Here is a 24,133-nt window from a genome sequence, read left to right as displayed (position 1 = left end):
ATATTATTTTAAAAGTAAAACCTTACAGCATCTCAGGATAGGAATTATATTGGTTCATGAACTGCTAGGCATTGGGTAAATAATAGAGATTATTAACAGAGACCCTGGAATTTCAGACATAAGTTATTAAGAGAGAAAAAAAAGTGATAAAAAGACTTGAGATAGGCTAAAAAAGAGATACATAAAAAGTCTGGTAATTATTCATATGCACTCGGATATCTTTGATGAGCATTTTGATAGACAATAGTGAAATTATTCTTTGAGATTCTGTAGTTCAAGAATATATTAAAGCTGTATCTGAAAAGCTGTTCTCTACTATATAATAATTTGGTAATTTCATCTGTTGTTCTGTGTGTAAGTCATCAAATAAAGCACTGCAAGGATCTGGGCCAAAAGTATTTCCTTTAGAAGGCATTCTTTTAAGAGTGAGAAAATTCTATGATGACAAACATGGGATAAAACCACAGTTAAATCTAGGTTGAATTTTAGCAAGATTGTTACTAGTACTGTTCCTATACAGATATAATACTGTAAACAAGCATTTTGTTTAACTCTTAGTGTTTCCATTTATGGAGATAAGCTTCTTCGTAGGAAACTTACTCAACTTCTGGACTTCCTGCTATTCCTCAAGTTCTATGGTATCTTATTTTCTTCTAATTCATTACACAGAGAAGCGATTTGATTATTTATGTTGATAACCTTGGTATGTTTATGATTACTTCTGGTCATTAATGTTGGTAAAGTTGGCAATCTAGCATTCCCTGAGTATAGTAAGGCTGGTGCAAAATATGTATCCTTATTAGGTAATTTCCTGTGCTAAGAGACAGCACTAAAATATCCTCTAGTGTATTAAATATAGTTATGTTACGCTTTAATAAAAGACCCTCTCTGGAAAACACTACATTTTTATACCTTCCAGTAGCTGTTTAAGGTACATTTCTGTGTATTAAGGGTCAGATAGATAGCATGTCTTCTCTGTTCAGAATACTATTTTTAATATATATACAATTGCCACAATTGCCACAATTACTGTTATCCAATTACCCATTTTAAGATTTATGTAAGCTATTGTCCATTCCCTTCTGCTCTGTTTTCACTGAATTTTATCATCAGGATTGTATTTTGTTTCTCTCCTCTTCCCCCAGGTAGACCTCGTAACTGCTAGGCTGGTATCAAAAGAGAGACCTGAGAATCGTCTCAGAGACAAAAGTGGACTATTCAGCAGTTTATTCATTTCTAGGCTAATGTCAAGATTTTTGGTACCAATAAAATAAGACTGAAATGCATAGGGATCAACTAATGCTGATGAAATTCAGTCTGGGGCTTCAAGAGTTAATCTCCCATCATGTTCTCGATCTTATCCCATTGCTAATATGGTTTGCTTGTGGGGTTCCTTAGGGTGGGGAATGAGAGGAACTTGTGAGTGGCCTCTGGTTTTACCAGTGTATGAGGGAGGAAGTTTGTAGTGGCTGAAATTCCCCCTCAGACATAGACCCAGGTGAGTGGTGAACAGGCTACTTTCAAAAGCAGAACCTGTGGCACATGGGCAGAGATTGAAGGGGAACAACCCAGACAAACAAACTTCACTTTTCCAAAATATTAGTAACTAACTGCAAAGCAAGAAGGCATTCTGCGGAGTGGGAGATTTCTTCCTGTGTTGCAAGGCCCCACCCTGTCCACCCTGTACTGCGGCCCACTCGCTCATGCCTCTGCCAGAACCATTCGTAACAAGGACACATGTTCAGTGCAGCTAAATCCAAGTAAAACAGTGGGATAAGGAGATAGGAAAACAACACATATGAAGAAGAGGAGAAGAAAAAGAAATTCCAGCATCTGACTTCTCAGATACATGTCTACAGCTCTGTTCTCTACTCACTGTTAAAGAAACTCTTCTGGGAGAAGTAGAGATCATGACATGAGACTTGTTGCCCACTTGCTTTCTCCTTGCGGGACCTAGAAAAGCAACAAATAAGAGGACTTAGTGGCTTTCACTGAATTGTTTCACTCTATAAAAAAGTTTGTGAAGAAAGTCTCATCAGCATATCTTTAATTTCCTGTAGAAACCTAAGACTGTTGTAGTTGAGACTGTATACTCTTTTTTTCCCTTCTGCTAATTATTGCCACTTAATTCCAGCATAAGACTATCATTAAAGCAAGTCTCTGCCCATGCATATCCTCACAGCAGTTGTCAGGACTGTAGCTCTACGACACATCATTAAAGCAGAGAGCAGCGACATCATTATGGTTCATCTCCAGTGAGAAGCACGTAGTCTTCCACAGTCAATAAGAACACCGTACCCATATGCTTGCTTACTGGTAGCAGGCCTGGGCGCTGGGTTGCTGATTATACAGTAAGCACCTGCCCATGGCAGATCTGGCTAAGGGCAGACTTCCTGTTACAGCGCCACAGCTCCTTGAAATGAGATTTATGCAAACCCGCTAAAAGCTGTGATGTCACAGCGCACTGATAGACCCAAGGGCTATCTCCCTTCTACAGACATTTGATAAAATCAGGAACTTCAGATACAGCTCGGGAAGAAGGTCACCTCAGAGCCTATTAGGGCAAACTATGAAAACTTGTTAGGGTCTTTCTCCAATTCCGAGATCCATTACTGCGAGGGACTTCACAGAGTCCAAGGGTCTCACTTTTGTTGTGTTTTTTTTTTTTTGTTTGTTTCATGTGATTTTTAAAGTCAGTTTTTCTGGATGTTTGAAAACTGAATTAAGAAAAATTCACTCAGAAGTTGGCTGAATGTTGCAAGCTTGCAAAATGGAAGGATTTCCCCTCATTCCCCCTGTGAGTATCTGGGGTTTATTCCTAATATGGATGATTGGGCTCAGTAGCAAAAGACAAAGTAAACTTGGTTTTATTATTTGAGAATGTCTCTCTTTTGGTCTGTATTTGTATTGCCAGGAAGTTGGGCTCAGGTCAATATATAAAACCAGTGACAACATTGCAATGAATGGGAAATTAACATTTCCTCCCTAAACTTGTATCTGATTTTGATCTCCAGTTGTTTTCAAAGATTAAACTCATGGTATTTTTGTAGGGTATATGTATAGCAAGTCAGTAAAATTTTTTCTTCTGTACCACCTTTGTGGTACAAGGCTGAGTCTTGCTTCAGGTTGTAATTATTAATTAGTCTTGAGACTCTGACATAGTTTATGTATTAAATATCCACCAATCTATGAGAGAAGAATTGCCGAACGCTGCTTTTACATTTTGCAGACTTCAGGTCTTTGTGCTTGTTGTAATGACAGAACTCTAGTCTCTAGCTTCAGCTTCTCTTGATCATATTTTACACTTTATATTTTGTGACTTTTATTTAAAATATAAGCCAGGAAATAACCTTAAATCATTTTGAACATACATGGATGCAGTTGAAATCTTTCCTATTTCAGGCTATAAAAAGCAAGTGGTGAAGCTGGGGGGGGGGGGGGGAGGGAATAACATGGCCCTTAATTGGGTCGTTCAATCTTTTCTCTTAGTTACAAATTTTCTGTATGATTATATGGCTGTTTCTGTTCTTTCTTTTACTCTGAAGCAATTTTATACTGCTGTAATTTACATTGTGGTCAGTTTGGGGATTATTTGTGAAGAATATAATCTCACTAACCAGCTGTTCAGAGACGAACTGTAATGGGAAATCTCAAGGTACAACAGGTAAAATAGGCCCTGATAGGATTTGCTACTTGCGTAGTAGCTGAAACAATGTCAGATAAGGTGTTTTACTTGGCTTTTTACATGGTAGATGACACACGGTATTTGCTGTATGTGTTCGGAAAAGAGAGTAAGAGACAATGCAACTCCAAGAGTACTGTAATAAAATTTGTATCATGCTTTCGTCTTTGTCTCATCTAATGAAGGCTAAAGGCGCATTTCCTTATTTTCCATGCAGAGAGATGGCCCTTTGAATTCCTTTCATGCTTTGTATCCACATTGACTGAAAAAATACTTCTCATTTTCATGAAATCCATTATTCTAGCATTTATCAACTCGTGCCTATGAAATCCATTATTCACCCAAACAGTGAGAGGACCCTAAGAAACTTCTTTCTTTTTCTTAAATACTCAAGTTACCCAGTGGATCTATTGTAAATATGTCCAGAGAAGAATTTGAAAAGAAACTGAGAAAATGAAAAAATTACATAAAGATTTCTGAATATGTTACTTGGTGGGCTTAAAAAAAACAACAAAAGATTTTGTCCCCCACTAGCATTTCCAACTATTTTCACTATTAACATTAATTTTCTTTCTACTCATTTCCTCATAGCCACCCTCTGTGGCCTGTTTCTTCACTCTTGAATTTCAGTGCATAGATTGACTAAATGGAGTGAAAAACTAACATGGTCTGGCTCAGATTCTAATTTTTGTTGCAGATAAGTATTCTGGCTGACTGTTCAGGTGAATGAGAGAACAGGCAGTGAAAATGCAATTACATCTTATAGGAACACTTGAAAGGGCAATTTGTTTTTGTTTTTTGTGATTAAAATGTTCAAAAGTGAAAACTTTGTGTTTTGTGCTTTCAGAATTGTTTTACATTTACTTGCTATGAGCACTGACAGTTAGAGCCCCACATGGCATCATTATAAAAGTCTGTGCCTCCTGGGACTTTTTTCAGAGGGGCGACGCTAGTCTGTTTCTAGACATAGGGTTTCTGTGAAGCAACATTTCCCTCCTCTGCCCCTCCCCTTTCAGTTGAGGGTGGGTCGGTAACTGCCTTCCTCTTGACTATGCTGGGAAACTCTTATCCTTCGTTTGGAAAGTGCCATTCAAATGGTCTAAGAGTTACTGCATCTTTTTTTGACAATTAAGAACTTAATATGGAGAAGTCCTGCAAACTGGACCCGTGTCTTTTAATGCATGATAGGATCTAGTTGTGCTACTGAGTGGAAAACATCTTCATCTAAAGAGGCCCCCAGGTTATGTGCAAATCCCTAAGCCACCTGTAGTACTCAGCTTTGAATGGAGATATATTTGTATGAGAGTGAAAATGCACCTCAGAAGCGTTCTGTTCCACACAACTGCATCTCCAAGGTGGTCCAGCGAGGCTGGCCCAATGATTGACCATGTTAATATTTATACTCATCTTTTCTAAAATAGTTATACTGTAAATTTTTCCAAGGAAATAAGGTTAATCTTGGCCTTTAAACTTGTCTCAGCAGCACATCACTGGAAACTGCGTGGAGTATTTCTGAATCACATGCCAGTGAATAGTTATGTCAGGATAACAAAAAAAGATCAGAATTCAGTGAATTTGTAATCACCTGGAATCATCTGACAAAGTCTTGGTGAATAATAAGAATTTTCAGATTGTTATTCAGTTGAATCCCCTGTATCTCTCTTAACCAAAGCAAACTAAGCTCTGTCCAAATAGTTTTATGGCTTTTCTTTGTTGCAACAACTTCATCTAGATTTGCAAGACAAAGAAGGAAGGTGGAGGCAACTCTCCATTTACCAAAGTCAATGACAGATACAGACCTGTTTGCTGACTTCTTACTTGAGGTTGGAACATGATTTTGATAAGGTACTCCTGCACTTGAGGTTGGAACATGATTTTGATAAGGTACTCCTGCACTTCAGGGCATGTAGGAAAGGAGAAAACTTTAGACCACAGCCATGAATTCCTAACAAAGGTTCCTGTCACTCTTTTTCAGGAAACAATTGCTGGAACAATATCTGTAAATGTCCATTAAGATCAGTTAAGCAACTAAATTGTAACATAATCTATTTGTTGCTTTTTTTCTGGGGAAACAAAACAGTTCAGTGAGTGTCATGGAAGTGCTATAAGTAAGACGGTGAAATGTATGTGTGGGTGGGGAGGTTCCAGAGAAGGACAGGCCTGGTGGGTAATGATTGATGCAAAAGGCAACAGCAGCACATGGTGAAACCTCTTCTCTCTGCTAGAGAAAAATAAGTTTTTAGTAAGACTTAAAGGAAGAAAAATCAGAGAGACATATTACAAATAGGCTTGGGATGATTTCTCTAATAAATGAAGGAAAACATCTCACCCTCTCATAGGATAAGCATAATCAAGAAAAATATGATATACAGACCTTTAAACATTTATTATAAATCTTCTCATATTGTTTGCTGTACCCTTTCAGATCAGATACCAGGATGAAAAGTGGAAGTACTTTGTGGAAACAGACTGGTCAAGGTTGCGTGAGCTAATAAGGATATACATATATGTATTTCATCCAGTGGATCACTGAATAGAAAATAAATTCAAGAAAGAATATTCCCACAATCCATAAGAAAGAGATTCTAAGTCCCAGACTTTCAAAACAAAGTATGTAAAAAACAGTGATCTATATAAGAGCAGACTGATTTTTAGATGCTGAATATCCGCAACTCTGCAATCAGCAGTATCTGTAATTAAGGAAATCACTTTTTTTAAGAGTCTATTTAACACATCTTCCTGTAGCTCTGATCATTGAATACACACCTGAACCCTTAATAATAGCCTCTGAATGGTAGAAATACTTCAATCTCAGTTCTCAGCATGTGAGAGTATATTGGCTGTTAGCAAGTATATTGGACTGAAATGCGGGAATATGGGAAAGCTTTGTGAAGAAGAGACAGCTAAGAAAAAATGCAACCAGGAAAGTGAGTTCTTTCTTATCTATTTTGGGACTGCTACTTGGCCTGCCTGCCAAGCTATGGTTCTGTAAAGATATAAAAGTGAAAGAGCTTTTGTAGATGACCAGGAATAGGAGTGGAAATTTTAAACATGACAAATTAAGCCTAAATTGACTGGACAATGATTTCTTTGGAAATTTGTTTACTTTTGGCTAAATATGTATCAAAGCTACAAATTTTGATGCATTTAGATAAGGAGAATTTGTGTGATTTCAGTCAGGTCCTAGTATTTGAGCTGAAAGGAAACAAAGATTATTCTTTCAAACAATATACATTTATATGACTTTTTAACCTCCATTTCTCCCAACTTATATGATGTGCATTTTCTGTTTGGATGTTGAGGTCTCTCCTTTCACAGAGCAAGAGTGGTCTCCTTTGAGTTATGACAAGTTAGAATTTCTGAATATGAAGACTCATATCCTTTAAAGGCAGAGATTTCATACATTCTTCAGGCTGACATGATTTTGACAGGAAGCATATATTTATGGAAAGGAAATGGGGGAGTGGGGTTAATTAATTTGCAAAGATAATGAAAACTAGAAATTCCATTCAGGACCTCATCCTCCTATTTGGCCTGTGAAGAATGCAAAACATGGCCTCAGTACCTTTTACTGTAGGAGATCTAAGTATACCCCAGGTATAATGAATTAGGATGACTGAATGCGTACAACCAGCTGTGGTTAGAAAAAACACAGAGAAAATATGTAGAGGAAAAACAGGAGCACTGGAGAGATGGTATGCTTGTACTGTCTCCTGTGATCACCTCTCTAAAAATCTGGAAAATGGGCTATACTTTCCATTAAATCCCCGTGTAGATGAGGGGTGATTCTACTGGAATAATATTGATATGGAAAGAGAGACTGAACCTACTCCCTCTGGAGATCTGAAATAAGAGGAGTCTGGTACTCTGCTGTGGATACAAGTAAATGATGATTATCTCCTTTCATTTAGTCTTTCACTTACATTGTCTTTGTTGTGGGTTATCATTTTCTGATGTTCTCTACAGAACAATTATTTACCACCACAGTTTATATCAGGAGCTTACAGCTAGGCAAAGAGTTTGCTCCTGGAGCTTGGAGGACCCCATGGATCTGAGACCTCTTTAGTGTTCCTTTCAATTCATCTGCATTCTGGACAGCATGACATTTTAGATACTAGTACCAGCACATTCTAATGCGATACGCTAACAAAGCACACAGCTGCCAGTGGGATTCTAAAAAGCTTCCAAGTACTTTCCAAGAGTATTTTTTATCCTTTTGTGTTCTAACATCTTCATCCTCTGGGAAGAAGTCTTTCCTGTTATCGATCCGTTTTCTTCAATGTCATCATAGAAATGACATCCCTAGAAAATAACAATCTTTAAATCCTACAATTGCAACACTGTGAACTGAAGGAGTTAACTGGAAGAATTAAATGAGAAGAATTAATGAGGAATAGCAACTCTGATCTGGTTTCCACCAAAAAGAAATCTCTTGCTTTTGCCAGCTGCTTATCTTCCACCTCTAGCTAGATTTTAATGGTAACTGCTGCCTTAGGTTTCATGTTCTCAAGGAAACTAAAAGAGCAAGAAAAAGAGAAGCTTGCCTGCTTTTCTAGCATGCCATCACCATAGCATAAACTTAGAAAAATCCTGTGTTCCAAAAATGAGCCAGATTTATGAAGGGAGATGAGGATTTGAGATTTTTATCTTTCCCAGATCTTCTTGGCTGTTTTGGAGTTCCTATGATCTTTCTGGTAGTGGCTGTTAGCCTTCTGAATACAGCTTCCTTTGTCTCCAGCATTCTCCTTTGGGTTTCAATAACAGTGGTGGGCAAAACAGCCCATCTGCAGAAAACTGGGCAGTTGACCAGGACAACGAAAAGGGATGTGTTTCTAGAGCTCATTGCACAGTGCCTTCTGAATGGGTGGCACAGTTAATATGTAATAGCATGTGTAGGAACGGGCAACAGCAACTGTTTTGAAATAGTTAGAGCTGGTCCTGACAAATAGCAGAAGAAAATCTTTTAATGACCTTCACTGGAGAAAAGTTTCTTTCTGGAGAAAGAAAGCAAGTCTGTGAACAACCACTGTGCTGTTCTAATTCTTCATTTTGGAAAAAGGCAAAAGCAAACTTTAAATGAAGCAACAGAGTTGTGCACTACTAATGATAAACAAACCACCTTTACTGAAACAACAGAATAAATTAAAAAATGCTTATACTAGACTGCCAGGCATAGAGAGGAACACAAGCAGGACAGTTTTCCTATGTCTCCTGTTTTAAGAAGTGAGAGAGGACTTTCATTTTGCCACTCAGCATCTAAGGTCACATTTCTGCCTCACATCACTTGGACTTTCTAAGTCTTCTCTGCGCATACCTAACAGCCCTGTGCAGCTGATTTGAACCAGCAAACTTATCTAGTCCATCTTGTACAAAAGCTGAGAAATAAAATGTTTTCATGCCCTCTGACATCACTACCCTCCCTTTATTAGCAATTGAAAACTGCCACCATTTAGTGAGACCACCTACAAACACTCTGAATAACACTCTCGGTCAAGACACATTTCTGCTTGCTCTTCTGTGTACAGGTGGAAGAAGAAGAGTAAATGTCCGTCACAACTAAAGAAAAGGTTTCTCTGATGTGCTAGCGTGACAGCTTCTTGCCCTGGGCCTGATGTCTGAGGTAGCACTCCGACATCTGCAGAAGGCTGGGGGGTGGGATGTCAAGAAATTGTGTAATAGCACAGGACAAGTTCTGCTGTACAGACAGCAGAAAACTCTTCTCTCACTGGGTCTAAGGAGATAGAATTCTCTTTTTTTGTAAGCCAGTGCTTGGTATCAAGCTTTTTATTCCTTGTGGTTCAATAAATGTTGAAGCCTCCCCATTCTTTTCCTCAGCAATAGAAAATGTGTTGGCAACACCTCCTTCCCTAACTGATGAGAATGATTTTGAAGGGATTTATCTAAGCTTACAGTTCCAAAAATTCGTCTTCTCTTTACAGCCCTCTGAAGATATGGTACCCTATGAGTCAGACCTCTACCGACAGCCCCATGACTATTACCAGTATCTCAACAGTGATGGAGAGAGTCACGGTGGTAAGTTTAAAAATATTTAATTGGAGCATAAAGTCTCATGGAATACTGCAGGAAAGAGATTTAGGACATTCAGGAAAAGAACAAACATGTTGTTTTGATCTATAATGTATAGGCACATACTTCCAAATCAGAAACCTACGATAATTCATTCTGTTTAGTGACACCATTCCAACCCAGCAACCATGACAGAGTCTTCTCTGAAAGAGAATTTTAGAAAGCACTGAATAATGCAAGGAACTTCCAAGACATTCAGTGTATTGCCAAGAAGGTGGGATCTCATGATCTCTGTCCTTCATTATCTTTGCTGTGTTTTAACTTTTCTCTGCAGATCAAAACCACTCTGCTTATTTCAGAAGTCTTTGAGGACATGGATTTGCAATACTGTACTTATCTTCTTGTGCTGCCATCTCCAATTCTTCTTTAAGTCCTAAATACTCTGTTTGTCCCTTCATTTTTATTCTGTTTCTTTGGCAAATGGCCACTTTCAACTCCATATATTTCTCTTTCTTTTGATCTTTGCGTGCTGCCACACCTAGCTTAAACTTTCACTCTTCCTGCAATGCACCCAAGTACTTCCTCTCTTTATGTCTATGTAAAACTTCCTTGTAACTGTTTGTATGTAAACCTAGCTCAATATAAAAATACTGCATGATTACTTATTGCTTCAACTTATATATGCGATTTCAAATTAATGTTGGCATTGAAGTAAGTTTTGCTGTCTTCTGTATCTTCAAGTTTTCTGGGCACTGGACTCTATCAATGCAGAGGTGAGAGCACTGCTTTGTGAATCTCCTCTCCTGTGCAAAACAATGTTCCAGCAACACTACCTGGGAAATATCAGGTTCAGTATTGACTCAGGAAGGAAAAGCACCTTTCTGCTGTATCACTCATGGCAGTCATGGCAGATCCTGGAGTTTCCCTTAGAGACTCCTACAGACACAGTAACTAGACCCATCATTGCCCAGTTTAAGATATCTAACAACTTCATAGCATAGCACTGCTTTATCTGTGGCAGCAGAATCCATGTTAAAGGACAAGTTTCAGAGTAGGCTGGACATTTAACTGAAAAATTTGTTCTCTACATTGCATTCAAAAAACAGATACGAAATTCTTAAGGCCTGGAGACAAAGAATTCATTTAGTTTTTCTAAGTTATCTCATGGCCTCTGTCAAGTCACATTGATCAAACCCAGCAACTTCCACATGCAAATTCAGCTCAGTTTCCACATCCATAAAATAGGGACAACATTTATTATCTCAAAGTGCAAATGTGACAATTAAACAATAAATATAAAAGATGCCATGCAGGAAAAAGCACTGGAAAAGAACTCTTCTGTCATCAAATCTAGGCTACCTCAGGCAACAACACCCCTTTATCCTTCATAGCCTTACCAAGTCCAATCTGGCTTACTGCCCATTTTTCTACTGGAAGGCTGTTCCTAAGGTACACTGCTCAGATGACTAGCATGTTTTAACTCTCTCTGATGAACACAACAGAACTCAAAGCCACCTATGTGGATTAGGCAGATTAAGTACTCTATTCAATGTGAATGCTGAGGACATCAAAACAGCCATTCAAGACAAAATTTTTTTTTCCTAAACTCTTGTTATATTTAGTCAAAAGACTCCAAAAATGTTGTTAAAGTTCTCCTACAGCAAGTGGTTATGGAAGAGGCAACTTAAATGCAATCTGCACATTTCAACTGAATTTTTACTTATGGAAGATTTTTTATAATTTTTTTAAAGAATTTTTATGAATTTTTACTTCTGTAATGTGGTTGGTTGTGCCCCAACATTTTATATGCCATAGTCTTTCCTGAATTGCTCAGTCTAATGAGCAATGAACAACTAAGGAGTATGGAGGGGAGTGACTACTTGAGTGTCAAGTGTCTACTTGACTAGACAGTAAAGTGCAATTGATTAGACAGTAAAGTGCATGCAGCAGAATGGCACTAATTTAATACCTAGGAGATCACTGCAAATAAGTGAATCTGTAAATTTAACTAACAGAAATAAACGGTAAAAAATCCACATGCTAAATCACAACATGCATTGTTTGCATTTATTTTGTATACTGTAGATTAACTATTTTGCAAACACTGTAATAAACACAGGGATATAGGCATGCAGGGCAGAAGCTACTTCAAGTGTTCATGTATTGGTCCATTGCCCTACCCTGAGCTTGTATGCTAGTAAGACTGTAAATGTAATGTAGTGCATTTTGTAACACTAATGCAATCTTGGTAATTACAAAACTTCACTGCACTTTTTATCTCTAAATTATTACTAAACATGATTGGTTTAGTAAAAAAAAAAATCACTATTTGTATGAAGGTAAATGTCGGCCACTTTTCATTTTGTTGCTAGTTTCATGAAGCTTATTAGTTTTTGTGGTTTGGGTTTTTATTTTCATCCCACCTCCTGGAGTAATATGACCATTTAATATCCTTTTTAGGATTTTAGCCCACATAGTAGTGGAGGAAAATCCAAACATGTGAACCTTAGTCTTAAATACCATAATGCAAAGAGAAAGAACTCCAAAATCCCCTTATTATTATATAAGTCATTCTCAAGACTTCTTGGGGCTTGACTCATGGATTTTCTAGCATTTGGCATTATTAAAATCATAAAGTTTGTTAATTAGTAAAGTGAGAACTAATGAGATTCTGTTGTCATTCTACATACGACTGCTGTATTGCCTAGAAACATGGCATTTCACTCAACACAGTGGTTCTATAGGGAATCAAGACATGGATTTTGCAGTGTCCTTCAATATTTTTCTCATTTCCTCTATGGGATTTCTCTTGGCTTGTTTTTTCAGATAGGTAAAATACAGTGGGAATATCTAAGCAATGCAATGAGGCACCGTGTAAAAAACCTTCTCTTGGTTCAAAATGAGTTGGAATATCTGCATGGCATAGAGCAGAACCACTCAGAGATACTAGCTCAGACCTCAAAAGTATAGCCATGTTAACACAGTCATCTTAGATCAGGCCGAGCGCTGTGCTGACATAGCTATCACACTTCCGGTTCAAGAGCTGCCTCATGAATTTCTGCATGGTTTTGCACTGCGTGATGCAGATTTAGCCAGCTGCTCCACTTAATACTTTTCTTAAGCCTACTTCATATTCTAACTGCTTGTCCTGATGTTATTTATCTATTAAAACAAGCGGAAAGAAATTTCTCTTGGACAGAGGATGGCCAAAAATATTTAGCAATGTTTTCTCCCTTCTAGAGGGCAAATCTATCTCTGTGATGAATATTAACACAATGCCTTTAGATCCACTATTGCTTCCCAGCAGGCTAACATCCCTTCTGTCATGGGAGGGAGTTCAGAACTCATGACTGTCCTTCCTCTAACCTTTCACTACATACAAGACCAAAACAAACATGATCTCCATGTCTCTATAAGAGAGAATTTTTTCACATCCTCTTTCACTTCACATGAAATTTCTCATAATGACTCCATTGTGTAGCTATAGGTTGGGTTTTAGTGACATTTTCCTTGACCCAAAGAATAGACACTTTCCATTTCTAGAATTTTTCTCTCCTTTCTTTTCTCTTCCCTCCGCCTTTACATTTTTGTGAAAAGAACAGTATTGCAATGCATTACTGACATCACACTAGCACAGAAGGTAGAAGGAAATAGCTGCAATGCAGCTGATAACTCCAGTACCTGCAGATATTTATAAATTGTTTGTGTTTTGATGTGCACTAAATTAGGCAGGGTGGTGCAACTGTAGAGTGGTTTGTGGAGACAGAATGAAGAATTTCTCTTTTAAAGTCACTAAAGCAACATTTTTTTTCCCAAGGATCACTCTGAAATTATACATAATTTAGAACAAAATAAGAACTTTTCTCCTGTCACAACTTGAGTATTTGGATGTAAGTTTGTGTTGAAGTAATTTCTGACATTGTAACATATAAGTATTATGCGGTCACTGTAAGTCCCCAACTGGTGTATTATTAGTATTATCATATTAAAGTATTATTATAGTACTTCAGCAACATATAATACAATAGAAAACAAATTCATTAATGAGTAGGCCAATTATTACATAGAGATTAACATGAATAAATGTAAATACTGCTGTACAGGTTAATTCACTTGCCAAGGAGGAGTTTAAAAGGACAAATCTAGAAGCAGCAAGAATCTTGTCACAGGCTCTGATAAGTTAAGAGATATTTTGAAGTATAAAAACATCCCTGCTCATAAAAATATTTAAGAAGACTCAAAAGCAGACTACTGGAGCATGCACAAATATTCATGGCTATGCATGTCGGAAATGTACTGCCTTGTCTCATGATCACCTTAGCTACTACTAGAAAGAAACTCCACAGCTGAAGAGCTGTTACTGACACTACTCTCTCTCCAGTCTCAGAGAGTTATATCTGGGCTTTGTCATCCTCAAGCTTATTTACTTACGGTTCTCATTTGCTGCAGCAGATCACCAAAGAGAAGTGGTCTTTGAGAAGAAATATTGCCATCTGACAGAGGACTTTCTGCACATGAAGCACAGCCAGATCAGTCTAAGGAACAGGAGTACAGAGTACTCTTGCAATACATTCTCAACAATTTATTATATAGGGCTGGCTATCTACTGGACCAAAGAATAAGTATATGTTGCCATCATGGGTGGTTCTAAGTAGAGTAATTTGCAGTAATTTAACCTGGCAAAAGCACAAGCTAGTGCAGCTCAGCCTTCTAACCACACAAATATCTTTCAGACTTAATGAGTCCAAAGCCTCCTACGAGAACACTACCTGTGAATTCAGGCTCACATACACTCTGCCATTCCTTGGGTTGGAGAAGATGTGAACGTAATATGTAAAAGTACTTGTGTACTTTGCACCCTGTAAGATTCACTGTTTTCCCAGGGAAAACAAATTTTTTTTCTAGCATTAACACATGAAGAAGTGCTACCAGGCTTTATAACTTCTGGCTATAAAATCTATATATAGTCCACAGAAAGCACTATATAACAAAGCAATGAAATTACAAAGTCAATGCAATAACTCCCTGAGCACTTTTAAAAACACCTTTCTATCCCTTTCACATGCAGTGACTTGGTTTATCCATGATACAAAAAAGTAGGAAGGACAGAAAAGTAAGCCCTAGTGTGGAAATGGTCTGATAAAGCCTCCAACAAGTACATTTCTACAGGCCTGAGCCCTAAAGGCAGCAAAAAGAGCCTACAACTTCCCAGGTATAAAAGTGTATATTATGAATATGTCATCTTGAGACATCAGGTTCACTCTGAGAGAAGCCAAATTCAGAACCACTTTCCTGCTTTTCAAAATCTTCACTGGGTTAGGCCTAAATACGTGAAAGATAAATGGGGGAAGGGTGAGGAGATAGAAGCTGAGAAAAAGAATGAAACTGGTATTCAAAAACAAAAATATTCACAGCATGTCAGTATCCAGATAACATCACACACAGTAGCATCATATTACAGAATGAGACAGTTAGTCGTCCCTTTGCATCTTCAGTACAAGTGCACTGGGAACAACATGTTCAGTTCTGTCCATCATACTATCAGAAGGGTGTCAACAGATGGAAGGGAGTTCGGACAAGAGCACAAGTATGATTAGGGGGTCGAATGTACTGATTTATATCGAAAGACTAAGAAGGTAAACATGTACAACTGGATTAAGTGTAGTTTGTGAAGATACATAATAGCAACCTGAAAATATGTGAAGGGTGAGATAGAAGTAAATTAGAATAATAAAAGGGGAGAAAATGAGGAATAATTAGATAAAAATTAGAAATGTTACACTGAATATCATAAAGAACTTCTGACTATGCATAAAATGATGCATGAAAAGTTAAATTACAAAAGACTAGTTCCAAGCTCTGTCAGAGGAGAGTGCGTGATGCTGATTTTGGTTTTAAAAAACAGAGTGCACACAAATATGTGCATAATTATGCAGGCAGACAGAGTTTGCAAACCTTTAAATTTCCTCTAACAGATTTTAAATTTTGAGCAGAAAATATGAAATTCTGAAAATTTAGAAGAGGTTTATATAGAAAAGAAATCTAAAAATGAGAATTGTATGGAATTTAGTTTCAAAGTAAATATATCAGGAGACAGTATACTGATTATCTGAGTGCTTTATTATGTCTTTGAAAAGAATCTAAATTTCTCACACATTTCTAATATAATACAGAGATAAAAATAGTTGAGAAAGATTCTGCATCAGACATTTGCCCCACTGTACAAGAGTGTACACAGGACATTCCCAACAGTTTTTATCTTTTTATTCTCTGATATTGGTACTGAAAAATGTGTAACATAACACAAGATTAGAGGAAAAAAACAAGCAAAGTCCCATGCCTTTTCTGTAGTATTCCTGAAATTTTGATACCAGATTAAAACAAACGATGAAGATAATTAATTGTTAAAAGTGCTGTAATCTTCCTCACTTCTATACCATGAGGAAGACTCTAATGACAATCTGACTATATATAAAACAGCGGAATTTGTTGCCTCAAGAAGGAAAATGTAAGATTGACAGGGTCTCCTGTTGAGAAAGGTGCCAGCACTAGCCCCTTTGGCACTTTATGCTATATTACCACTGAAATCTATCACGGTTCCATTGAAGAGTATTTTCCTGGTGAAAGTTGCCTAAGTATCACTTGTGAGTCATGGGCATTTAGGAGATTAGGAAAAGAAAACTCTATAGGGATATCTATGGATTGTGACAGGGAGAAAGGACAGTAACAGGAGTAGGAGGCAATGAAGGACAGATAAATGCAATGTTTCTTACTTTTGTAATGACATACAAATTGTTTTTATTTTCCTTAGATCATTACTGGGAATATCATCCACACCACATGCACAGTGAGTTTGAGACCTTTGGAGATAACCATTTCACAGAGCTGCAGAGCGTACAGCCTCCCCAGCTGCAACAGCTCTACAGGCACATGGAAATTGAACAAATGCATGTCCTGGATTCTGCAATCCCAACCACACACATCGGACTCAACCATCAGGTATGGTTACCAGTTCTTGCTCAGAATTTATGACGATAGTTAAGGGCGGAGAACACGGTGCATCAGGAAGCGCATATTGTTATGACAAAGATGTTGATGAAATTAATTATATGAATTGTTACTGCACAAGTACTTGATATAAAACTCCTCATTCTGAGGACAAGTGTGGCTTAAGCATTCTTTTCATCTGCATAAAGGTTCACAGGTTGCCCCTTATTAAATGGGTCGTGCTCCTCAAAATGTGCATCAAAAGACAATTACATTTTGTGGAGGGTTTTGAAATTTCAAAATTTTGTTGAATTTGGAATCAAAATCAGCAGTTTTGAAATTCTGCAGAGGAATTGGACTTGAGAAGCTGTGCACTGTTATGGCAAAGGTATCCGTGACTCTCAAGAAGTACTCTGAGCCCCAAAATAGTAGGAAAGCTTTAAATATTTCCAAGCAGCCCTCACAATTTCACATGCACAGAATCGTACATGAAACACAAATAAAGACAAGTCACGGATAATTTTATCACCATGAAACATTTTGAGGGCAATCTACTTATGTTTCTACCTAAAAGTAGATAAGTCATGAGATAGAATGCACTGCCTTGTCACTACTCAGTTTTTAAATGGAGACAATCATCTCCCAGTAAAAAAATGAACTCCATTTTTCAATAAAGATAGTCATGGAAGTGCCACTGAGTACATACTAAAGCTGAAATTATAAGGGGTTCCCTGGTACTGCAAATACGCTAGCACAAAGTGGCTGTGGGAATCCCTTTTAACCGATGGGCCCACAAGAATATGCCCAAACTCATTACAGGGAACAATGAGAGAGCAATGTGATCTTGTGCTAAGGAGTTTCCCAGGACAGGCAAACTACTGATAATTTGCTGAATACAAGACATACAGTAGGACCGAGATCAGAGAAAGACCTGTTTACTGATTACAGTGCTGCTTATAATGGTGCCGTGGCTGAAGTTTTGTCAGAGAAACTGCTTTCATGCAGTTGTTATTTTGGATTTCTTTGTTCAAAGCAAACTGAAATTGTATACAAATACATAATTAATAAACAACAAATATGGAAAAAAAATCAGTGATTAATTTACACTATCAATAGGAAAATGACTTACTGAAAGCCTGCAAACTTGTCACCTTTTGCTGGGTGAAAAAATCAGCAACAGAATATAAGATGCAGATACAAACAAAGAATTAGGAACAGAAAGTTACAAATATAAAAAATGTTTCATGGAACAGCAGTCTGTGGGAAGCTTCAAGCCTTTTCAGTTGCTCAGTGTAACTGCTAGTACGTAATGACCAACCGTTACATCCAACCCAAGGCCAAGAATAAAACTAGCCCCATTATGGATTTCTTTGGAAGCACCACCAGAAAAAAATGGTTTTACTTATCCTACTTTATGCTACTCAGTTATTACCTTTCATTTCAGGATGAAAGACAGAATAAAGAGCCCTGCACTCCCTCTCCCATACCCCATGCCAAGCTGTAGATGATATGAGTAGTCAGTTCACCACTAGTCTCCTCTTCCTCACCAGCTGGGGATCTTTGGGTTTTTACTTTAACCTATAGCAACTCATGCAAGTGGTACTCAGCATGCTCTGAGGTTCAGACTCTGGTGTGTCTCAGCCACAAGCCTAGGCAACACATACTATTATCCAAGGCATCTTCAGGGAAGCAGAAGCAGGAAGCAAGCTTTAATCCTCGGCTGAATTTGCCAGTTACTAACTGCATCCATGGCTGTCATGCAATATCAGAGCTGCAGTTTGCAAATAAAGGAAGAACGTGCAAAGATATTTCTCCAGTTTTCTGTTGATACCACATTATTTTTCAAAATCAAATTTGAGCCTCAAACTATCCCTGGACAAGATTTCTTTAAAAAGTTTTGATAGCCGGCCCACAAATACTCTCACAAAATAATAAATGAAGAAAAGAACAGCCATTCTGACAGCAGAATGAAAGAAAAGGTAGGAAAACTGCGATGAGAATTAGAAACAGGAAAACCACAGATAGATGCCACAGAGTCTGAGACAGCATCAGAATATGGAAAGTAGCTAGCAATTTCTTCAAGTTTTCCCTTTCCAGAATTGTATTAATAACCTGGTCTTTTAAGCACACTAGCAGGTCCCTTGCAACTCTCTGTGTAACATTCTCAGGACGCTGTATGTATTGACCTACACTGAGTTTCAGACATTAGGAAAGTAAGTGTAGCCAAAAATGCAGCAGGTAAGGAAAGCAGGGACAGTGTGGGTGAAGCTCAGTCAGCTCCCCAGTTCAGTATCTGCACCCTCCTTTGCTCAGGAGTCACCATTCCTCCTCCCTCCTCCACAGCGCTCTCCCACCTTACCCTCCACCCTAGAAGAATCGTTCTCCTTTCTCCCACCCCACCCCTCAATGCACCGAGTTTCCACAACCACCTTCTTTCCAGAGGCCAATCTCTGTCCCTCTCCCCTGTATGACATTGTCCCACCGTCTCACTCCCCTTCCCCCACATTGTCTCTCCCTTCCTTCCTAACTCTGAGGCCACAGCTTTCTTAACTGTAAAATGCTAAAGGTGACTCTGTGGTGAGGGCTGAAGTTTCGCTCTTGGGGATCTGACAGGAAGCTTACACACACTCTTACCCAATCCTGGCCTTCCTGCCATGTTCGTCTCCAATCTGCCAACTCATTAACCGCCAGCTGCTGCACCCCTAAACCAGCCCTTTGCACACTCCTTATTGGGACATTTTAAGCTGGTGCAAAGCTCACCTAAAAAGCACCACCGAGCTGGACCTAGTATCGGGTGGGTAGTGTGAGTCATGAGGTGAACACCCACTCCCCGCTTTAGTGCCTAAGCTTGCATGAAGGGAATCATGCTCAAAGCATCCTTTCTTGATGGAGGGAAGAAGAGCAGTTCAAAAGGAGTTTGCCTTCCAGGACTACTGATCTCGGACATTTCATGAGAACCACATTTTATATTTGCTCCTGGGTTTGGAGTTATTTTTTCTAATATAGGAAGAATTGGGTTCCTTATTCCCCTCTCCCACAGGCTGATCTGTTTCTGACTCTGTAATAAGGAGCTGCAGTAACTCATGGCAACTAGTTGTGATCCCTAACAAACCAGAAAGAAATCGAGAATTTACAGAGTGGAGGTATACTCCACATTGTTCCTGACATGTCCCCTATAAGAGGGTGAGAGAATCTAGCACAGAAGATGGCTTGTAGCTTTCCAGATGAGAAATCCCCATCAGTGGGGAATTTTCAGATAGCTACATAGGAAAAGAGAACGCGATCCAGTATGATGTATTCTTTATCTTAGTGGGAAACCTATTCCCCTCCACAGGAGGGAATTCAAGACAAGAAGCTGACAGATCTGTGTAACCCCTGCTCCAGAGCTGGATGCAATCCTATAGGGATTCAGTGCTGGCAGAAGGTATTATATCCTAGAAAGAAAAAGAAGACAGTAGATCCAAAAGCAGTCAAAGTGGCTATGCTAGGGCTGAGCTGCTCAGCTCTGCCAAATTTAAAAGAGTACTTCCGGAAAGCTCCTATTAGAAAAAAAGTTGTTGTCAAAAGCAGTTTTGCACAGAGGATAGGTAACAGGGATCAGAAAGTCATTGGAAAAATGCTGTCTTGGTATACAATCACTGTACAGCAGGAATCTTGCAATATTTTGAAAGCAATTACAGTATTTTCAAAGCAAGTATTATCAATATAACTTTTTTTTCCCCTGAATGCCTGCCTACAAAATCTCATTTTAGGAGAATGTTCATACAGTAATCCATATATCAGGCAAAGGCACCTGTTAAATGAATAAAATGTCTGCGACTAGAAAAAAAAGTGATTCACAACCCGTTAGGAAATCTGGTACTATGTGTGACCGTTATCACCTTCTTCTAGGGTTCTCCTACATAAGCAGCACAGCTATCTCCACCCCCCAACAAGAGGAAATGCCATCTAAATTAGAAAGAGAAGGTTACTGCACTGGGGGGGGAGGGGGCAATATCACTTGCATAGGATGTAACATATGGGAAAGTTCTGACTTTCACAACCCTGTTCCTCCTTCCCTCTTGTAAAGACTTATTTAAGATGCATCCTTATACATGTATAAGTGTTAACTGTTAGCTGGATGGGTTTCTTAGCTGCCTAGTATTTATTTTAAAAGTCAACAACTAAGTTACTAGCTATTACCCTAAATAATTCCACATACCTGTTACTTTCTCCCCCTTTTTCTCTGTAACTCCATGACATCTCCTTTTTTCTTTTGATGTCCCACTCTCTGTCACTACCTCCTCCCTCCACTACTACTCTTCTCTCCCAAAGGTTTCCTATTTGCCCCGGATGTGCCTACCATACCCCTCTCCACCTCAGCCCAGTTCTGATGAGGAAGACATAGAAAGGCAGAGTCCCCCACTGGAGGTATCAGATGGGGAGACTGATGGTGTGGACCCTGGGCCTGGAATTATGCATGGAGAAACAGGTCAGTAAAAACTGTGGGACTTGACTGAGCTGTGTGTTGAGCAGCTGTTATGTCACTATGAGGATAATGAATAAAGCTGTAGAACTGCTGTGCCAGTATTTTGCCTTACTCCCAAAGCTTCACTTTCCCTGACTCCTTGCACTTTCCTGTCTTCAGGATCGTTTATGAGCATAACTGTGTCTAGATTTCAAATCTCATTTCTTCAAGCACTCCCACTTCCTTTTTCTGCTTTGCTTATTCAGGCTTCCTCTCAGCTATTGCCATTTCCACTCCCATTTCCATTAACAGATGGGAAAACCAAAGCAAGGAGGTCAAGGAACTGATTTTTAAACATATTAAGCTCTGTTTGTTCAGTACCTGAAAGTCAGGTTCTGTACAACCTGCCCAAATTAGCTTCAGATTAGCTTCAAATTAGCAGTGTTTTTCAATTAGCTTCAGATTAGTAAATTAGTTTCAAAACAAGGTTTAGGTCTTTGGAATTCCTTATTATCATTTTTCTCCTTGGTAACCAAACCCATTTTAGGTCCTCACAGCGTAACACTGTCTATTGTTATAAATGTTGCAGATTGAAGGAGTTAGGTGAATTCACAAGCCAGCTGGAAGTTATATGAACTATATAAATTCCCCTCCTTCATCAGAGACTATACACTAACACTTCTGTTCCACTGCCTTTCTCCTCTAACTCTCACACAGGCAGCAAGAAAAAAATCCGTCTGTATCAGTTCCTTCTGGACCTTCTTCGCAGTGGAGACATGAAGGACAGCATCTGGTGGGTGGACAAGGAAAAGGGTACTTTCCAGTTCTCGTCCAAACACAAAGAAGCACTGGCACATCGCTGGGGCATCCAGAAAGGCAATCGCAAGAAAATGACCTACCAGAAGATGGCACGAGCTTTGAGAAACTACGGCAAGACAGGGGAGGTCAAGAAGGTCAAGAAGAAGTTGACCTACCAGTTTAGTGGTGAGGTGATGGGAAGGGGGGTCAGTGATAGGAAGCATTATCCTCACTGAGGCCATGGGACCCTGAGCAAGAAAAATTTTAAGACCTCCTGGCTGGATATCAGCAGAGGAGATGGACACAACTTTCTCTTTGCTTCCTGTGCCCTCTTCTCTACCTTTAAAGGGCCTTTACCATCAGATGTTTCTGGTACGAATTCCCTTCTTCAGCATCTGAGAATCCTAAAGGTGACAGAATTCTTTGCTTCCATCCTACAAGTTGGACAGAGTTGGGAAATTTAAACAATGTACAAATATATTATTGTCAGGAAATATTTTTGATTGTTTTGTAACTAAAGAATACAGCTGATGAAGTTTTGCCTTCAAGGGTGGTGCTGTGTCATTCACAGTGACACTGCATGAGCTTACAGCTTTCAAACTAGCATTAATACAGGCTCTGCCGCAGCTCTCAAAGCTAGAGAGAAGTTTGCAGATCTTGGAATGATACTTGTTCTTTTAAATAGTAATAACATGTACATATTTAATAAAATTTGATATAATGAAGTCCTGGTGTTTGCATAATAAATGATTACTTCACAAACAAATCTTGTGTGCTTTCATTTATACAGATACAGCTTATGTTATGTGGACAGAAAGCAAACGGGGCTACGGGGCCTTATCTGTATTTCATCTGTCCCTACTTTTCAATTTACTTAGAAACATCACCAGCGCTATCGGACCAAGTAGCAAAGATAATAGGTGAGATGCATTACTGTAAAAGAGGCTACAATACTTAATCAATTTTATAATATATATAAGTTGTCCTTATTTTTGCCTGTGCAAATAAAGACCTACCCAACTGAATAATTTCTGTTCACTTATACCAAGGAAGTCATTTACAGCTCTATCCTGTTTAGAAAACAACAACTAATTCATTTTCTTCTGTGGTTTCACTATTTTTCCTGCTCTTGTTCTTTCCTCTTGTTTGTTACCTCCACAGTGATATCTTGCCTTTAGCTTATGAACCTTTCTGGGAAATAACTATTCTGTAAACATGTCTTTACAGAATTCTAGTACCAGAGGTTTTTAAGTTTTTAACTGTGGATTTTAGGCCTTACTGTAAAGCAATTAATAGTAGCTAATAACAGTTGCATTTTATAAATTACACCCAGAATGCAAAATAAGAGAGAATTCAACACCTAAGATACAATGGTAAAGTTACTCAGTGCAGCTGAACACAGAAAAGAAAATAAAGTCAACTGACACTGATGAAATTAACATTTTAACATTTAACATAATTTAACTTTTCTTGACTGTAGTTAAACACTATGAAATCAGGAAACGTCACCATGACTGAAGGAATGAAGCTTTCTTTCGCCATTTCTACAAGTACTTTGCAATAGTGTAGTTACACAGTTACAGACCATCAAAGAAACCAACACAATATTCACCCTGAACTCCAGCACACATCTGAAGTACCTGACACATAATTCACAAGCTATTTATACTCATGACATGCAGCGTATATTCATAGTGTGTGACCAATACTAATAGAAGAACTGTATTTTTGGAAGCCGTAAAAAAAATCAGTAAGCTAGCTGGGAGAGACTGAATTCCAAAATAGATGAGGCAAAATGAGATAGACAGGTCTGAAATAAAGAGAAAGTTTTTATTTAACAATATTAAATAGTAACAGAACATGCCAAATACAATGATGTGAAAGAAATGGATTAAGTAACTTGGAGCTTTTCTGAGCTTGCTCCTAAGAGTATTCTCCACTGAAACCATAAAGAGTTGAAAGTGATAAGCAGAACTGAGTTCTCTAAGTTACATCTAAATGTAATCACTTTTACCTACACTAACCATCTCACTGTGGAATTAAAAGTCTGGTGACATCACTGGGCTACCATGACTCCTTGGACCCAAACAGCAGGAAGCTCCTGCTTTAAAAAAATTCACAATGTGGTACTTCCCAAATCTAATTTATGAACATAATAAATACATCAGCCAATGCCAGGAATCAGCTGAGAA

The 24,133-nt window shown here is 38.4% G+C and overlaps 1 protein-coding gene across 1 annotated transcript; it reads left to right on the top strand.

Annotated features, from left to right (window-relative positions):
• Positions 1-2,466: 2,466 nt before the first annotated feature.
• On the top strand, positions 2,467-22,564 carry SPI1 (Spi-1 proto-oncogene). The gene is made up of 5 exons (XM_026093276.2): positions 2,467-2,797; positions 9,622-9,715; positions 16,521-16,708; positions 21,011-21,167; positions 21,861-22,564. Exons 1-5 carry the CDS (start codon positions 2,753-2,755, stop codon positions 22,175-22,177), a joined length of 801 nt encoding a protein of 266 aa, XP_025949061.1. The 5' UTR covers positions 2,467-2,752; the 3' UTR covers positions 22,178-22,564.
• The last annotated feature ends 1,569 nt before the right edge of the window (positions 22,565-24,133 follow it).

The sequence above is a fragment of the Dromaius novaehollandiae genome, chromosome 5, assembly GCF_036370855.1.
Source record: "Dromaius novaehollandiae isolate bDroNov1 chromosome 5, bDroNov1.hap1, whole genome shotgun sequence".
Lineage (NCBI taxonomy): Eukaryota > Metazoa > Chordata > Aves > Casuariiformes > Dromaiidae > Dromaius > Dromaius novaehollandiae.
This window is presented reverse-complemented; position numbering and strand designations above follow the sequence as displayed.